This window comes from Chiloscyllium punctatum, chromosome 26 (genome assembly GCF_047496795.1).
Source record: "Chiloscyllium punctatum isolate Juve2018m chromosome 26, sChiPun1.3, whole genome shotgun sequence".
NCBI lineage: Eukaryota > Metazoa > Chordata > Chondrichthyes > Orectolobiformes > Hemiscylliidae > Chiloscyllium > Chiloscyllium punctatum.
This window is the reverse complement of record NC_092764.1, coordinates 22,476,009-22,491,610: the sequence shown is the minus strand read 5'-3', so window position 1 is coordinate 22,491,610 and position 15,602 is coordinate 22,476,009. Positions and strand designations below refer to the sequence as shown.

The window sequence follows — 15,602 nt, the reverse complement described above, 5'->3', positions numbered from 1 at the left end:
TGTGAATGCTGGAAAGCTGAAATTAAAACAGAAAATGCTGGAGCAACTCAGCATATCTGGTAGTTGTGGAGAGTTAATGTTTTGAGTCCGATATGGCCCTTTTTAATCACATCACCTTGCTGCTTAGCTTTATGGCATCTGCAAATTTGGAAATATTATGTTTGGTTCCCACATTTATCATGTACACATGTTGCAAACACGTGGAGTCCAAGTATTGGTACTTGCGGTACCCACCAGTCAAGGACTGAATTTGTGAGAATAAGCCATTTATTCCTACTAACTAAAAGCAAATTACAAGACTCCTTACCCACTAAGAGGAGAGAATCCCGTCGCTCAAAGGAGAAGACCAGGATTGCTATTCTGCTTCAATTCTGAAAAAGAAATATATCAGAAGGAAAACGGTAACTCTGTTTCTCTCTCCACAGATGCTCAGATCCTCTGTGTTCCTCAGCATTTTCTCTGTTTATTTCATTTATTCCTCTTCTCTGAGTTCTGTCAATTCTTAATCCATGTAGTACATCACCTCCTATACCATGTGCTTTAATTTTGCGAACCAACCTCCTGTGGGGGACCTTATCAAAAGCGTCTGACAATCAAACTGTACTCCATCCATTGACCTACCACTTGTCATCACTTTGTAAATAGCATCCTCAAAACACTTCAAGTTTGTCTAACCCAACTTTCCCTCTGCAAATCCCCGTGATTATGCATGATCAGATCATTATTTATTGGAGTCTCACTTACCTTGTCCTTTATATTAGATTCTAACATTTTCTCTGACACTAATGTAAGGCAGAGATGTCTGTTGATCCCTGTTTTCTCTCTGGCTCTTGTAAATTGTAGAGTGATGTTCATTAGCTTCCAGTCTGCAGGAATCATTCCAGGATCTATAAAATTTTGGAATATGATCACCCCTGCATTAATTAGTTCAAAATCCACCTTCTTGAACACTCTAGGGTGTGGTTTTTTGGGTCTCTTGAACATACCAACTTTCAGACCCTTAATTGCTCCAGTACAATTTTCTTAATTCTACTAATTCCCTTCAACTCTTCAGTCTCCCTAGTTATTGGATCTGTACCTGTGGGAGACTTCTTGTATCATTCTCAATAAAACAGACGCACAGGGTGAAATCATAATTTTTGTTGGTAAAGTTGCAATTTCATCAAGGTTCATGCAGCACAGAACAGACCCTTCAGTTTATTGAGTCTGTTCTGCCATCTCTACACTAATCCCACTTTCCAGCACTTGGTATAACATTCCAAGTGTTCATCTAAGTACTTTTTAAAGGTTCTGAGGTTTCTTGCCTGGACAACCCTCCCACCCAATACAGTCCAGATTCCCACAACCCCAGGTGAAAATAATTTCCCTCAAATCCCCTCTGAAAACCCTACCCTTCACCGTGAAATCATCTCCCCTCGTTATTGACTTTTCAACCAAGGGGATGAGCTGCTTCCTCTCCACCATGTCCATGCCCCTCATAATCTTATACACATCAACCACATTTCTCTCAGCCTTCTTTGCTATAAAGGAAACACTCTGAGCTTATTCAGCTTTTCTTCATCCCTAAACTGATCCGTCCCAGGTAACACACTGGTGAATCTTCTTTGCAGCACATCGAGGGCAATCACATCCTTCCTGTAGTGAGGCAACCAGAACTGCACACAGTACTCCTTCAGTGGCCTAACCAAAGTCTTGTATAGCTCCAACATAATCTCCCTGCTCTTATAATTTATGCCACAACTAATAAAGGAAAGTGTCCCATACTCCTTCTTAATTACCCTATTAACCTGTCCTGCTGCCTTCATTGATCTGTGGACAAATGCCTCAAGATCCCTCTGCTCCTCTGGGCTTCCTAATGTCCTACCATTCATTGACTACTGCCTTAACTTGCTATCTCTTCCAATGTGCATCATCTCGCACATATCAGTGTTAAATACCATCTGTCACTAATCTACCTATTTAACCAATACATCTATATCCATCTGTAATCTAAGACCTTCTTGTTCACTAAAAACCATTCAGCCAAGCTTTGTACCATTTGCAAAGTTACTTCTCAGTCACCACATTATCACCTGTATCATTTATGTTTCAGAAACATTAACAGATTCTGTGGTATGTCACAGAACATCAGCCTCCAGTTCCACAAACAGCCTTCTACCACCACCCTCTGTTTCCAACCAACTTTGGATCCAACTTGTCAAATTACCATAGATTCCATGAGCTTTTACCATCTTTATCAGTCTCCCATGTGAGACCTTGTCAAACACTTTGCTGAAATCCATACAAATTACATCAATTGCACTATGTATTTGGCAACCTCCTCAAAAATTAATCAAATTTGTTCAGCATGACCTCCCTTTGAAAAAGGTGTGTTGATCAAACCTTGCCTCTCCAAATGAAGATTACTTCTTTCCTTCAGACTTTTCTCCAATAGTTTCCCTACCACTGATGAGATTCACGGGTCTATAATACCCTGGTTTATCTCTACTGCCCTTCTTGAAAAGTGGAACCACATTCGCTATCCTCCAGCCCTCTGGCACCTTTCATGTTGCCAGAGAGGAATTATAAATTTTGGTCCGAGCCCCTGTAATTTCCTCTCGTATCTCCCATATTAGCTTGGGATATAATTCAAGTAGGATTTGTCCTATTTGTAAGCCCGCCAAAAGCTGCAAAATATCCGCACTCCAATCTGCTCAGGAATCTCACAGTTACTTTTCCCAAATTCTGTACCAACATCTTCCACCTCCCCAGTTCAGACAATTGTGAAGAATTTGTTTTAACACCCAACCAGTGTCTTCCATCTCCAGGCAGAGATTTCACCCTTGGTCCCTAATGCTCCCTACTCTTTCCCTGGTTATTCTCTTCCCTTTGATATACTTACAGAATATTTTAAGTTCTCCCTAATCTTTTCTCTCAGTGCTTTTTCACACCCCCTTTGCTCTCCTAATTGTTTTGTTAAATTGCCCCGTGTTCTTCATCAGGACATCCATTGATTTGCTCCCTTTGAATCTTCTAAAAGCCTTTCTTTTCCTTCTTATCTAGTCCTGAATATTCTTAGATATTCAGGGGTTGTCTTGGCTTATTGTTGCTACATTTCACCCTAAAGAAAATATGTTGGCCCTAATTACATTTTGAATGCCATCCACCCCCTGCCAATGTTCTGCTGTAGGTTTACCAGCAAGAGCTGTTTCCAGTCTACTTTGGCTTGATCCTGCCTTTATTTTAATAAAATCTGCAATCCCTCAATCCAAAACTATTTTTAGCAGTTTATTTTTTTCTTCCATTTCTTTTCTAAACTTAAATCATACTGTGTTGTGATTGCTATCACTAAAATGCTCCCCCACTGTCACCTTGAACATGTTTATGGTGGGGGAGGTTTCTGTTTGTGACCACCCCAGAGAGTTTCTTAGCCACATCATCCCAAATGTGCCTCATTACCTACCTACTCCACTCCTGTGGTGCCAAACTCGGTCAGTCCAAACTCCATGCTACGAAGCACTATTTCTGGAAGAACTCCTCGCTCACTGGAGGTCAGCTGGAGGACCGGCATCCCTGGCACCAACTTCCATAGACCACTGTGCCCCGGATGACCACTGACATTCCAATGCTACCCTGCACATTGGAGGACAGTCTTTCTGAAGATGACTGAGAAGGGGATAATGGCTGCAATTCTCTGACAGGCGCATGGAGGTCCTGGTAAACATGGTGGTCCAGAGGGGGACCATCCCTTTCCCAAAGGACTGACAGAGGATGTCATGCCATAAGAGCTTGAGGTTGCCACCTAGGTTAACGTCTGGAGGCAGCAATGCCGTAAGAAGGTTGCTCTATGAGGGTAAGTCCAATACTTTTTTTTATGCTGCCTCACACTCAACTCTCTCTGTAACTGCACCCAAGTCCAAGGCTTATACTCTGCCACTTTTATTATTGCCTGCAACATCTTCCCTCATTCACACTCACCTACACAATTCCCCACACCACTAACCCTCCATGGCTTGCTCTGCCTGCTCAGTTGCCAGGGTCACATCATCTGCGCTGGCACTAACACCTGTGCCAGCTACTTAGAACTCATTCAATCCCTCCCTTTTTTCTCTTTCCAGGAGGTAAAAAAAAGCCCTTCAGAGGGAAGAATGAGCCTGGCTGGTTGGAGAGGTGTCTGACATGGGGCTCCTTACCCTCTCTCAGGATGGAATCCAGTCCCTCACAAATGGGAATCAGGACCACTCCTGTCAGAATGTCAAGAGATCCACATCTCACTCTAACTCACACATTAACCCCACTGTCAATGTCATTAATTGTCCACGACTATTAACCCCTGGCCGTGACATCTTCTTTCCCTTGTGTTTTGTAGGTGCCAGCGGGATGGTCATGGCCCTGACTGAGAATTGGGCTGCTCCACCAGGGGGCACCTCTGAGGGAGAGGAGTCAGGCTCTTCAGAGAAAGCAACAGGAAGGCAGCCTCCCGCACTGTCCACCCCAGATCAGATCCTGACACCTTGGTGGGAACATCAGGGTTAGAAGGTTTGAGAGCACAGTCTGGTGAGCACCTCACTGTGAGAGCTCTGCAGCACTCTGGGGCAGGAACCCCAGAAGCCACTGGCACCCTGAGGACTGCCGGAGACCAGGAAGCTGCTCAGATCCAGGCGGGAGAGGTGTCAACAATCAGGAACTTCATCTAAATACACAGGGAGGCATCAGAGCAGCAGACAGCTATGTAGGAGGCAGTGGCCGTCAAAGGCCGAAAACTGTGGGAGTACAGGACCCTGCTGCCTCAAACCTGCAACCATTTGGCTGCCTCCATGGACTAGTTAGTGGCTGTCAATGGACAGCCCGTCCAGCACTCCCAGGGTCTGCTGGATACCTGCATACACCTGCTCTCCATCTTCCCAGCCATTGGTCCTCATGAGCAAATGCATGGTGTCATTAGGGCAGGACCCTGGCACTCACTCCAGATGCACAAGGAGACAGGGCAGTGCCAGGAGGCATCCAGCTGCAGGAGGAACCACACTCGAGTCTCTCAGAAGTCTCCCCTCAGGACACTCCAGGGTGGCCAGCCCTTCCTCCTCCATACTGTGGTCATTGAAGTGACTGGAGCAGGGAAATGTACAGCTCACAGGGAACCAATGCATTAGGATCACTGGGGATTAAGGTGGCAGCAGACCTGTGTCCTGTACAGTGCATTGGTTTGAGTGCAACATTCTTGCTCTATATACAGCCTCACATCAGTGGGTCTGGCAGCTTATTCTTCACTGGTTAAGACACTTCCTCCACACACTCTGGATGTATTCACAGGCACTTCCTTCCCTTTGTTGGTTTTGAAGGCGACAGCGAGTTCACTTCCGGCAGTGGTTTCCAACCTCCAACTCAGTGAGGCTTTGAACATTCAGGTCCCTTTCCTGACAGCCCTTCATGCAAACACCTTAACTCCGTCCTTCGCACCTACCCAGCTCCCTACCTGTCTCTGCTCCTGGCATATGAGGTGACTGTGCCAGGTGTGGTCATACACTGCTCCACCCTCACCTGAGGCTCTGGCATTCCAAACCTGCTTTACTATATCTCCCCCTTACAAATGCAGTTGCCTTCTTCCACAGTTGTCACTCCCTTCTACCTCGCCTGCAGCCCCAGTCCCCACAAGTAGATTCCTAAGGCTACTTCTCCCAGCAATACCCTCCCTCAGCCCGACTCAGACCCTCATGTCTCTCGTTTCTCTGGAGCTGACAGACTGACCATGGCCAACCCCATTGAGTGACCTAACTGGATAGCTCTGGACAAGAGGTGCCCAGCCCCTGTTGATGCCTATACATCTCCCTTGACTGCATTCGCCCTACCCCCTGAACTGGCCACTATGGAGCATCAGAACTGACCGTGATCCACTCCCTGGGCTGCAGAGCATTCAGCAGGTTCCCAACTCCTCAGCCAGCTTTCCCCAGCGATTACAAGCTCTTTAAGGTGCTTCAATGCACTTTACAGGCATTTTGAAAAATCCACAGGAGCACAGCAAAATTATATGTGGCAGAACATGCCATTTTCCCATGCACCTCAAAATAGGGACACCTGTCTCTGCAAATTACTTCACCAGGTCTTCCTGACTAGAAACAGATCACAAGAAAATGGTGTGCTGTCAGGAAGCAGGAGGAAAATTATTTTCCAACAAAAGAAATTGTGTTTTGCAACCTAATCCATATCAATGTTTGCAGTGGGAGACAAAGGTCTGGTATTACATTTCAGCTTCGGCCTCAACAGCATTAGATCAGGTTCAGGATAACTTATATAACTTTTCTTTTTTCCTAGACTAAATCAGTATTCCAAGTAGGCCTTCTTCGTAATCATGTATTTCTCTACACCGTACTGGGCTCACTTCTGGGACAAATGGCTGTCATCTATTTCCCACCTCTCCAGAAAATTTTCCAAACTGAGAACCTCACACCACTCGGTATGTAATTGAAGAATTCTTAGTGATGCAGAGTTTTTAGATACCAACATTTTAAGAGAACACATTCGCGAGTTTTTGTCATCATAGCTTTGAGGTCAGATTGTATTGTGTAGTTGCCATTGTTAGGCCTGAAGAGGTCAGGGTTACACCCGAAACGTCGACTTCTCCACCTCCTGATGCTGCCTGGCTTGCTGTGTTCGTCCAGCCTCCTGCCTGTCTACATTGTTATGACTGAGTCTGGATGAGTGAATACATTCCTCTGTTTTCACCACTGGAGTTGGCATAGCAGAGTTTGAATTTTTAAACAGATGGAGTATTTTCCAAATCAGTATGTACTTGATCATGCATTACAGCCATGAATAATAAGTCAGACGGATCTCTTTGAATTAAGGAGTTAGTTTATTGAAAATTTACTCAAGTTAAGGAATAAATTTAGAGGATCAAATTCTATGAAACAGACAAATGCAGACACATTAGCATACATAAATACTTCTTTATTATTGGCTGTACATGTTAACCGATTATTGCACCTTTATTGAATAAGTTTTTTGATTTGATAATAAACCCATTATTGTGTTTATTAAGAAACCTGGTTAATAGATTTTGTTGTTTAAAATCTGAGAAATGGTACCATCTGAGAAATTCCCATGGTAACTGGAAAAAAGTATTGTAATTTTCATCTTAAGTTGTGACCCATGGAGTAGTGGGACTACAATAATATTGCACTCGGTAAAACCAGATGGCCTCCATCTTTAGAGACCGCAATTTCCCTTCCCACATGGTTAAAGATGCCCTCCAACGCACCTCATCCACATCCCGCCACTCTGCCCTCAAACCCCATCCCTCCAACTATAACAAGGACAGAACCCCCCGGTGCTCACCTTCCACTCTACCAACCTTCGCATAAACCACATCATCCAACGACGTTTCCGCCACCTCGAAACAGACCCCACCACCACGGATATATTTCCCTCCCCTCCCATTTCCGCTTTCCGCAAAGACCGTTCCCTCTGTGACTATTTGGTCGGGTCCACGCCCCCCCCCCCCAAAAATCCACCTTCCCTTCCTGGCACCCTCCCCTGCCACCGCAGAAATTGCAAAACCTGCGCCCATACCTCATCCCTCACCACCATCCAAGACCCCAAAGGAGCCATCCACATCCATCAAAGTTTCACCTGCACATCCACCAATATAATTTATTGTATCCGTTGCTCCTGATGCGGTCTCCTCTAAATTGGGGAGACTGGACACCTCCTAGCAAAGCTTTTTAGGGAACATCTCCAGGACACCCACACCAATCAACCACACCACCCTGTGGCCCAACATTTCAACTCCCCCTCCCACTCTGCCGAGGACATGCAGGTCCTGGGCCTCCTCTACCGCCGCTCCGCCACCACACGACGCCTGGAGGAAGAACGCCTCATCTTCCACCTTGGAACACTTCAACCCCAGGGCATCAATGTGCATTTCACCAGTTTCCTCATTTCCCCTTCCGCACCTCACCCCAGCTCCAGCCTTCTAGCTTAGCACCGCCCTCATGACCTGTCCTACCTGCCTATCTTCCTTTCCACCCTACTCTCTGACCCATCACCTTCATCCCACCCCCATCCACCCATTGTACTCTTTGCTACCTTCCCCCACCCTCCTCTCTGACCTATCGCCTCCATCCCACCCCCATTCACCTATTGTAGTCTATGCTACTTTCTCCCCACCCCACCCCACCCCCCTCTCATTTTCTCTCCACCCTGCAGGCTTCCTGCCTCTATTTGCGATGAAGGGCTTTTGCCCGAAATGTCGATTTTCCTGCTCCTCGGATGCTGCCTGACCTGCTGTGCTTTTCCAGCACCACTCTAATCTAGACAATAATATTGCACTTGTCCAGCCTTGATTGTAATAATCCCAATTCATTTTTAATTGTTTCCTCTCAAGCTAAAGTCCATGGCTTTTATGGTAATGGATTAAATTTAAAAGTCATTAGCCTGTATTTTTATTTTGTCATGGCGTCATTTGTAAATCCTGAATTGTTATAAACTGCTTATGAATATTATACCTCACCTCAAATAATTACACTAATGAATGTTTCAAAATGGAAACACTGGTATCACTTGTTGAATTTAACAGTTCAGCTAGTCTTGAAATCTAAACATAGTTGTATCATTTATTCCTTAACAGACTTGCTGTTCTTGGTTGGCTTGGCATCTTCGGTTTTCTTTGCGTCAGAGGTATTGAAGTTAATTGAAAGGTCATGGTCTTCAGCAACTCAAAGGCAAAATGGACCCAAGTCAGGATTATGACAGTATTGGAATGTAACTTGTATTGGCTCTGAGCCATGGTGCACTACTGAACTGCACAGCTACACTTTATCAAGATTATCAAAGACAATTGTGAAATTTGATTTTGAAGATACGAAAAAGTCTGTTTTGTACATTGAGATTTCATTTAAGGAAATGTTTCTCTTCAGAATGTACTGATGCTGTTGATCAGAACAATTCCCTTGTAATTTTATCTTGAAAGTTCGCAAAATTGGATATTGTACAAATTCTTAAAGTGAGTCGCAATGTGCAAAACAGCCTTGTAACTCTGGAAATACAGGGAGAAGACAGGGAATATTTATAAGTGAATTGCACATCCTTCTGTGCTGTAACAATTCTGCATAAATATTCTAAGTATTGTTCTTCGAACGTAGTTTTTCTTACTTGTTGCAGACATTGTATAAACTAGCTATGTACAAACTAAGGCCAGTGATTATAGTTTTGTTCCTTTAAGTGATTGTCATACATTTTGTACTATCTCTTGAAATGTATTGGACTTTTCATTCTGATTTCTTTCATTAGTAATCACCTTCACTGCATTTGCTGTGAATGGCTATGCATTGTCAATCAAATTGTTGACAACAGGCCTTCATCAAGCACATTGTAAAGTAACAAGAGCTTGAGCAGAAATAATTTTATGCAATTTATGCATAATTATGCAAAGGGTTACTAGCAAGTACCACCTTTGCTCTATGATGTATGTGGTCTAATATATTTCCTGTTCAGGAAGCTTTTAAAAACAAAAGACGTGTAAAAACAGGCACAATGTTAAGAAACAATAGTGGCACATTGTAGCCTGTTTGCAAACATCCAAACAAAACTAATGGTAGAAAATTGAACTTAAACTTAAATGTGCAACTACATGAAAAGGAGTGTATTTCAGAGAATGTCAGAGCTGATTTACTAATGTATAGTTAGGTGGTTGCAGGAGATCATTACGAACAGTCCCAGAGGTTTTTAAGGCACTGTATTCATACCTATTGGTCCTCTTCCAGGATTTAATGTTAGAAAACCTCAGTCATGCAAATATGCACAGGGATTCAACAAACCATCGCAACTGTACACAGACATGTAGAATTTCACAACCATATTGATCATGCAGCTTGTGGACTCAGGCTTGACTTTGCTCCATGGCAAGAAATAGTGTCAATTGTACCTTTAATGAGGTATAGACAGCACAACTGTTCCTCAGGTCAGTTCGTGCTATTTGATTCCATTTTGCCAAGGTTGAGCTGCTATCCAAATAGAAAACTTGAGGAAACCTTAGGCTTGGATTCATATTTTGTGGCAATCGAAGAGCTGTGATTTCCTCTGTAAGTGTTTAGAAATTACCCGCTGATTGTCTCAGTATGAAAATCACTTCATGGAGCATCAGAGGCTGAGGGGTGACCTTATACGGGTTTATAAAATCATGAGAGGCATGGATAGAGTAAATAAACAAGGTCTTTTCCCTGGGATGGGGCAGTCCAGAACTAGAGAGCATAGGTTTAAGGCGAGAGAGGAAAGATTTAAAAGGGACCTAAAGGGACAACCTTTTCACACAGAGGGTGGTGCGTGTTTGGAAAGAGCTGCCAAAGAAAGTGGTGGAGGCTGGTACAACTGCAACATTTAAAAGGTATCTGGTTGGGTATATGAATAAGAAGGGTTTAGAGGGATATAGGCCAAATGCTGGCAAATGGGACTAGATTTATTTCGGATATCTGATCAGCAAGGTCTATGACTCCTCCTCAGGAATTCTCAGTGTTTCACAGCCTTACAATTGTGAATAGAGTGGTAGCAAAATGTTACTCGCAATAGCTCCCACAATCTGCAGAAATTAAAATCAGTAAATCTGTCTTGGTGGTATTGGCTGAGCAATGAATAGATGATGAGAACAATTTATTCTTTAAAAGATCCATGAGAGCCCATGAGCCTGTTCTTGGATCATGATTGACATATGATTTGCCACACATAACTGCTTTTCCCTAATTTCGAAGAATAGCTTTGCTCAACAAATGATAAATCCCTAATTTAAAACCGGGAGAAAGTGAGGACTGCAGATGCTGGAGATCAGAGCTGAAAAGTGTGTTGCTGGAAAAGCACAGCAGGTCAGGCAGCATCCAAGGAGGAGGAGAATTGACATTTTGGGCATAAGCCCTTCTTCAGGAATGAGGAAGGTGTGCCAAGCAGGCCAAGATAAAAGGTAGGGAGGAGGGACTTGGGGGAGGGGCGTTGGGAATGCGATAGATGGAAGGAGGTTAAGGTGAGGATGATAGGCCAGAGAGGGGGTGGGGGCGGAGAGGTCAGGAAGAAGATTGCAGGTCAAGAAGGCGGTGCTGAGTCTGAGGGTTGGGACTGAGACAAGGTGGGGGGAGGGGAAATGAGGAAGCTGGAAAAATCTGCATTCATCCCTTGTGGTTGGAGGGTTCCTAAGCGAAAGATGAGGCGCTCTTCCTCCAGGCGTCGTGTTGCCATGGTCTGGCAATGGAGGAGGCCAAGGACCTGCATGTCCTTGGCGGAGTGGGAGGGGGAGTTAAAGTGTTCAGCCACAGGGCGGTTGGGTTGGTTGGTGCGGGTGTCCCAGAGGTGTTCTCTGAAACGTTCCGCAAGCAGGAGGCCACATCGGGTGCAGCAGATGCAGTAAATGATGTGGGTGGAGATGCAGGTGAATTTGTGATGGATATGGAAGGGGCCTTGGAGGAAAGTGAGGGGGGAGGTGTGGGCCCAAGTTTTGCATTTCTTGCGGTTGCAGGGGAAGGTGCCGGGAGTGGAGCTTGGGCTGGTGGGGGGGGGGGGGGGGGGGGGGTGCTGGACCTGACAAGGGAGTTGCGGAGGGAGTGGTCTTTCTGGAATACTGATAGGGAAGGGAAGGGAAATATATCCTTGGTGGTGGGGTCTGTTTGGAGGCGGCAGAAATGACGACGGATGATACGATGTATCTGGAGGTTGGTGGGGTGGTAGGTGAGGACCAATGGGGTTCTGTCCTGGTTCAAGGGCGGAGGAGCGGGAAGTGGAAGAAATGCGATGGAGAACATCGTCAATCACATCTGAGGGGAAATTGCGGTCTTTGAAGAAGGAGGCCATCTGGGTTGTTCAGTATTGGAATTGGTCCTCCTGGGAGCAGATGCTGCAGAGGCGAAGGAATTGGGAATATGGGATGGCATTTTTACAAGGGGCAAGGTGGGAAGAGGTGTAATCTAGGTAGCTGTGCGAGTCGTTGGTTGATAGTAAATGTCCGTGTTGAGTCGGTCGCCCGAGATAGAAATGGAGAGGTCTAGGAAGGGGAGGGAGGAGTCTGAGACTGTCCAAGTAAATTTGAGGTCGGGTGGAAGGTTTTAGTAAAGTGGATGAACTGTTCAACCTCCTTGTGGGAGCACGAGGTAGCACTGATACAGTCATCGATGTAGCGGAGGAAAAGGTGGGGGTTGGTGCCAGTGTAGCTGTGGAAGATGGACTGTTCCACATATCCGACGAAGAGGCAGGCATAGCTGGGGCCCTTGCGGGTGCCCATGGCTACTCGTTTGGTTTGGAGGAAGTGGGAGGATTGGAAAGAGAAGAAGTTGTTCAGAGTGAGGACCAGTTCAGTCAGTCGAAGGAGGGTGTCAGTGAAAGAGCACTGGTTGGGTCGGCGGGAAAGGAAGAAGCGGAGGGCTTTGAGGCCTTCGTGATGGGGGATGGAGGTGTATAGGGACTGGATGTCCATGGTGAAGATAAGGCGTTGGGGGCCGGGGAAGTGAAAATCATGGAGGAGATGGAGGGCGTGGTTGGGGAAGTGTTTACTTCCCCAGCATCTTAGGCTATGTCTTGACACTGGGAGATTTTCCACTGCTGTTGTGACAATCCAATACAATTTGCTTGAATTAAATTGCTCTCCATCCAATTTTGAAAGTCTAAAATGACAAAAGTTCAAAGTTATGCGCTCATTGTTAGCATAACATTTAATAAAAATAAAGCAATAAATTTACTTAAGAAAACAATTTTTCCCACAGTAATTAATAACCACTTGTGTAATAGTTAAACTCAAGGAAGTAAAACAGGTTTTTTTAAACATTGCAGTTAAGAGACAGTGTCAATCCATTTTTATTTTCTCCCAGAAAAAGAAGAAATGCAGAATAAAACATTTCAACTTCCCAGCTGTACATTTTGCAAATTGAAAAATATTTATTTTATAATGTATTACTAATTTCAAAGGTCTGTAACTCAAATTAATTAATTGCAGTTCCACCCCCTTGCACAATAATCATGAATTACAGCATTTACAAATCTTCAGTTTCTTCCAACTGCATTTGAAGTTTTGTTTCCCGGTATCACCCTATTAAATACCGATACAGTCACATACGTATTCTCACACCTAGAAGAGCTGAATCTGTTACTGGAAAAATTAGATTTGATCCAAACGAAGGCAAGCTGACTTGTATGAATGTATTTTATCTGGATAATGCAAACCATTTGCAGTTCCAAAACAAATTTTGAATTCCTTTCCAATAGGTCATAATGACTTAACAACTCTGCTGCCTCCAAGAAGAAAGAATCTAGACAACTGTTCAAGCAGTCTAGACTAACTCTCGCCAAATCTTAATAAAGCAACTAGTTAGCTTGGAATATACCTCTGTTACAACACAGGTTCATTCAGGTGGCTGCTGAGTTTCCAGAATCAAAATTATGAAATGGTCTTTTTTTAAATGCTTAACCAGGGGAGGCAATTAAGAATCTAATGATAACCATTGCTGATTGTTGGAAAAAACCCATCTGGTTCACTAATGTTCTTTCAAGAAGGAAACTGCCATCCTTACTGGTCTGACCTACATCTGACTCCAGACCTACAGCAATGTGGTTGACTCTTAATTGCCCAAATGCTGGCCTAGCCAGTGATGCCCTAATGCCATGAATGATCTTTTTAAAAAGAAATTCTGATTAGAACAGTACAGCACAGGTACAGGCTCTTTAACTCACAATGTCTATGTCAAACAATAATGCCTATGTATTGGCTTATCAAAATTTCCTGATATTATCTGAATTACTTAATTGCCATCTTATTCATTACTATTCATGTGCCCAAAATAATGAGTCAGGGGTTTTGGTCTTTTTTCTCCATCACCAGTTCGATAATGTCATTAGTGACTTGCTTTTCCTTTCAAGACTGGCATTATTCTGCAGTAAATATAACATACTAATCATATTACAACAGCTACAAATAAATGGTCAGTTGTGTTTTGCAAATAGCAAGTGCAACAATAAGAAATTCTATAACCAAATAAGTATTGATTACAATGTAGTGACATTTTCACACCAGATTCAAATTGAAATGTAATTTTGTTTGAAATGTTGACATTTTATTTATGAAAGAAATTTTAACATTTGTGACTATGCATTAAAAAAGAATGCATATCATACATAGAGATACTAATTTCCAATCAATTTACAGATTCGAAAATTTAAAGTGACTTATTGAATATGAAGTGTGAAGTGATTCATTCTAGTAAGAAGAAACTAGAAATGGTAATATATAATAGAATGTACATTCTAAAGTCGGTACTGCTGCAGAGGGAGAGTAAATAGCACAGTTTTTTAAAAAGATGGCAGGGAAAGTTGAGGAGGTGCTTAATAAAATCACACGGATTCCGGGGCTTTATGAATTACAATGTAAAATACACATGCAAGGAACTTATGGCAAACCTGTATTTGGCTTCAACTGGTGTATTGCATCCAGTTCTAGACACCACACTTTATGAGTGATATACCGGTATAAGAGAGGATGCAGAAAGAAATTCACAAAAGTGGTTCGAGGGGTTTAAACTGATGGTATTTTAGAGATGTTAAGGCCAGGATTACAAGGAGATTTGATAGAAACATTCTAAAGCATGAGGTGTCTGGAAAGGGTAGACTGAAATAAACGATTCTCCTTAATGGAGAGATCAAGAACCAGGAGACACTGACTTAATTGATAGAAGGTAAAATATTTTCTTTCAGTGAGTTTTTTGGATCCAAAATGCATTACTTGAGATTATTGTGGTGGAAGGTTCAATTATGGATCTCAAAAGTGAATTAGATGACAACTTGAGAGAGAAAAGATTGTAGGTCTACATTGAAAAAAAGCAGGGGAGTGAGAATAGGTGAGTCACAGCTGGACAGCATAGATATAATTGGCTGAATGGCCTCCTCTGAGCCATAATTATTTCACGATTCTACAAAAAATATTGTGGATTACAAAAATTGTTGAGACTAAAGTTATTTGAGATTATCTGCTTAATCCACTGTCAATGTAAAGAAGTACATTTAATCTCAAAAGGCACAAACATGAATATTAATTTTAAAAAATTGAACATTAAATTGCAATAAATTTCAGTATAGTGTTTTTCCCTCTACTCACTGTCACTCAATATGGTGCCAATGTAAAAGGACAATTACGACAATTAGCTATAATGAATCAACTAAATGTACACTATGTCTAAATAGATCAGTTTTTTATATTCATTTGATAAAAATAGTAAAAGGCTTCTCACTTAACACTTTCTATTGAAAAATAGGCACTACGCAAGCTGGTTTCGATCTGAAGGACAGAGTCTATTTAAGATGCAGAGCATCCATCTCCTCTTTTTAATGACTATTAACTTACATAGAACAGGAGAAGTAGACTATTCAGCTCATCAGTCACACTTGACAGTCAATATGATTATTGCTGATCCTTTATCTGAACAACATACTTGGTCTCTTCCCATACCCTTGATACTTCCAGTCTCCAGAAATCTATTTTTTAAATATATTTAGTAACCTCACCCCACAGCCTTCTGTGGTAAAGAACTCCTTAGATTCATCACACTCTGGGTGAAGAAATGTCTCATCTCAGACCAAAATGGCCGATCCTGTATCGTGAGATCGTG

At 43.1% G+C, this 15,602-nt stretch overlaps 1 protein-coding gene across 1 annotated transcript in view; it reads left to right on the top strand.

The window, feature by feature from the left end:
- LOC140496327 (calcium-transporting ATPase type 2C member 2-like) overlaps positions 1-9,289 on the top strand; it is an 88,559-nt gene extending 79,270 nt beyond the window's left edge. The window contains exons 26-27 of the mRNA XM_072595938.1: positions 6,289-6,430; positions 8,603-9,289. Coding sequence (XP_072452039.1) covers positions 6,289-6,430; positions 8,603-8,724 — 264 coding nt within the window. The 3' untranslated portion in view covers positions 8,725-9,289. The remainder of the gene's footprint in view (positions 1-6,288; positions 6,431-8,602) is intronic.
- Positions 9,290-15,602: the final 6,313 nt, after the last annotated feature.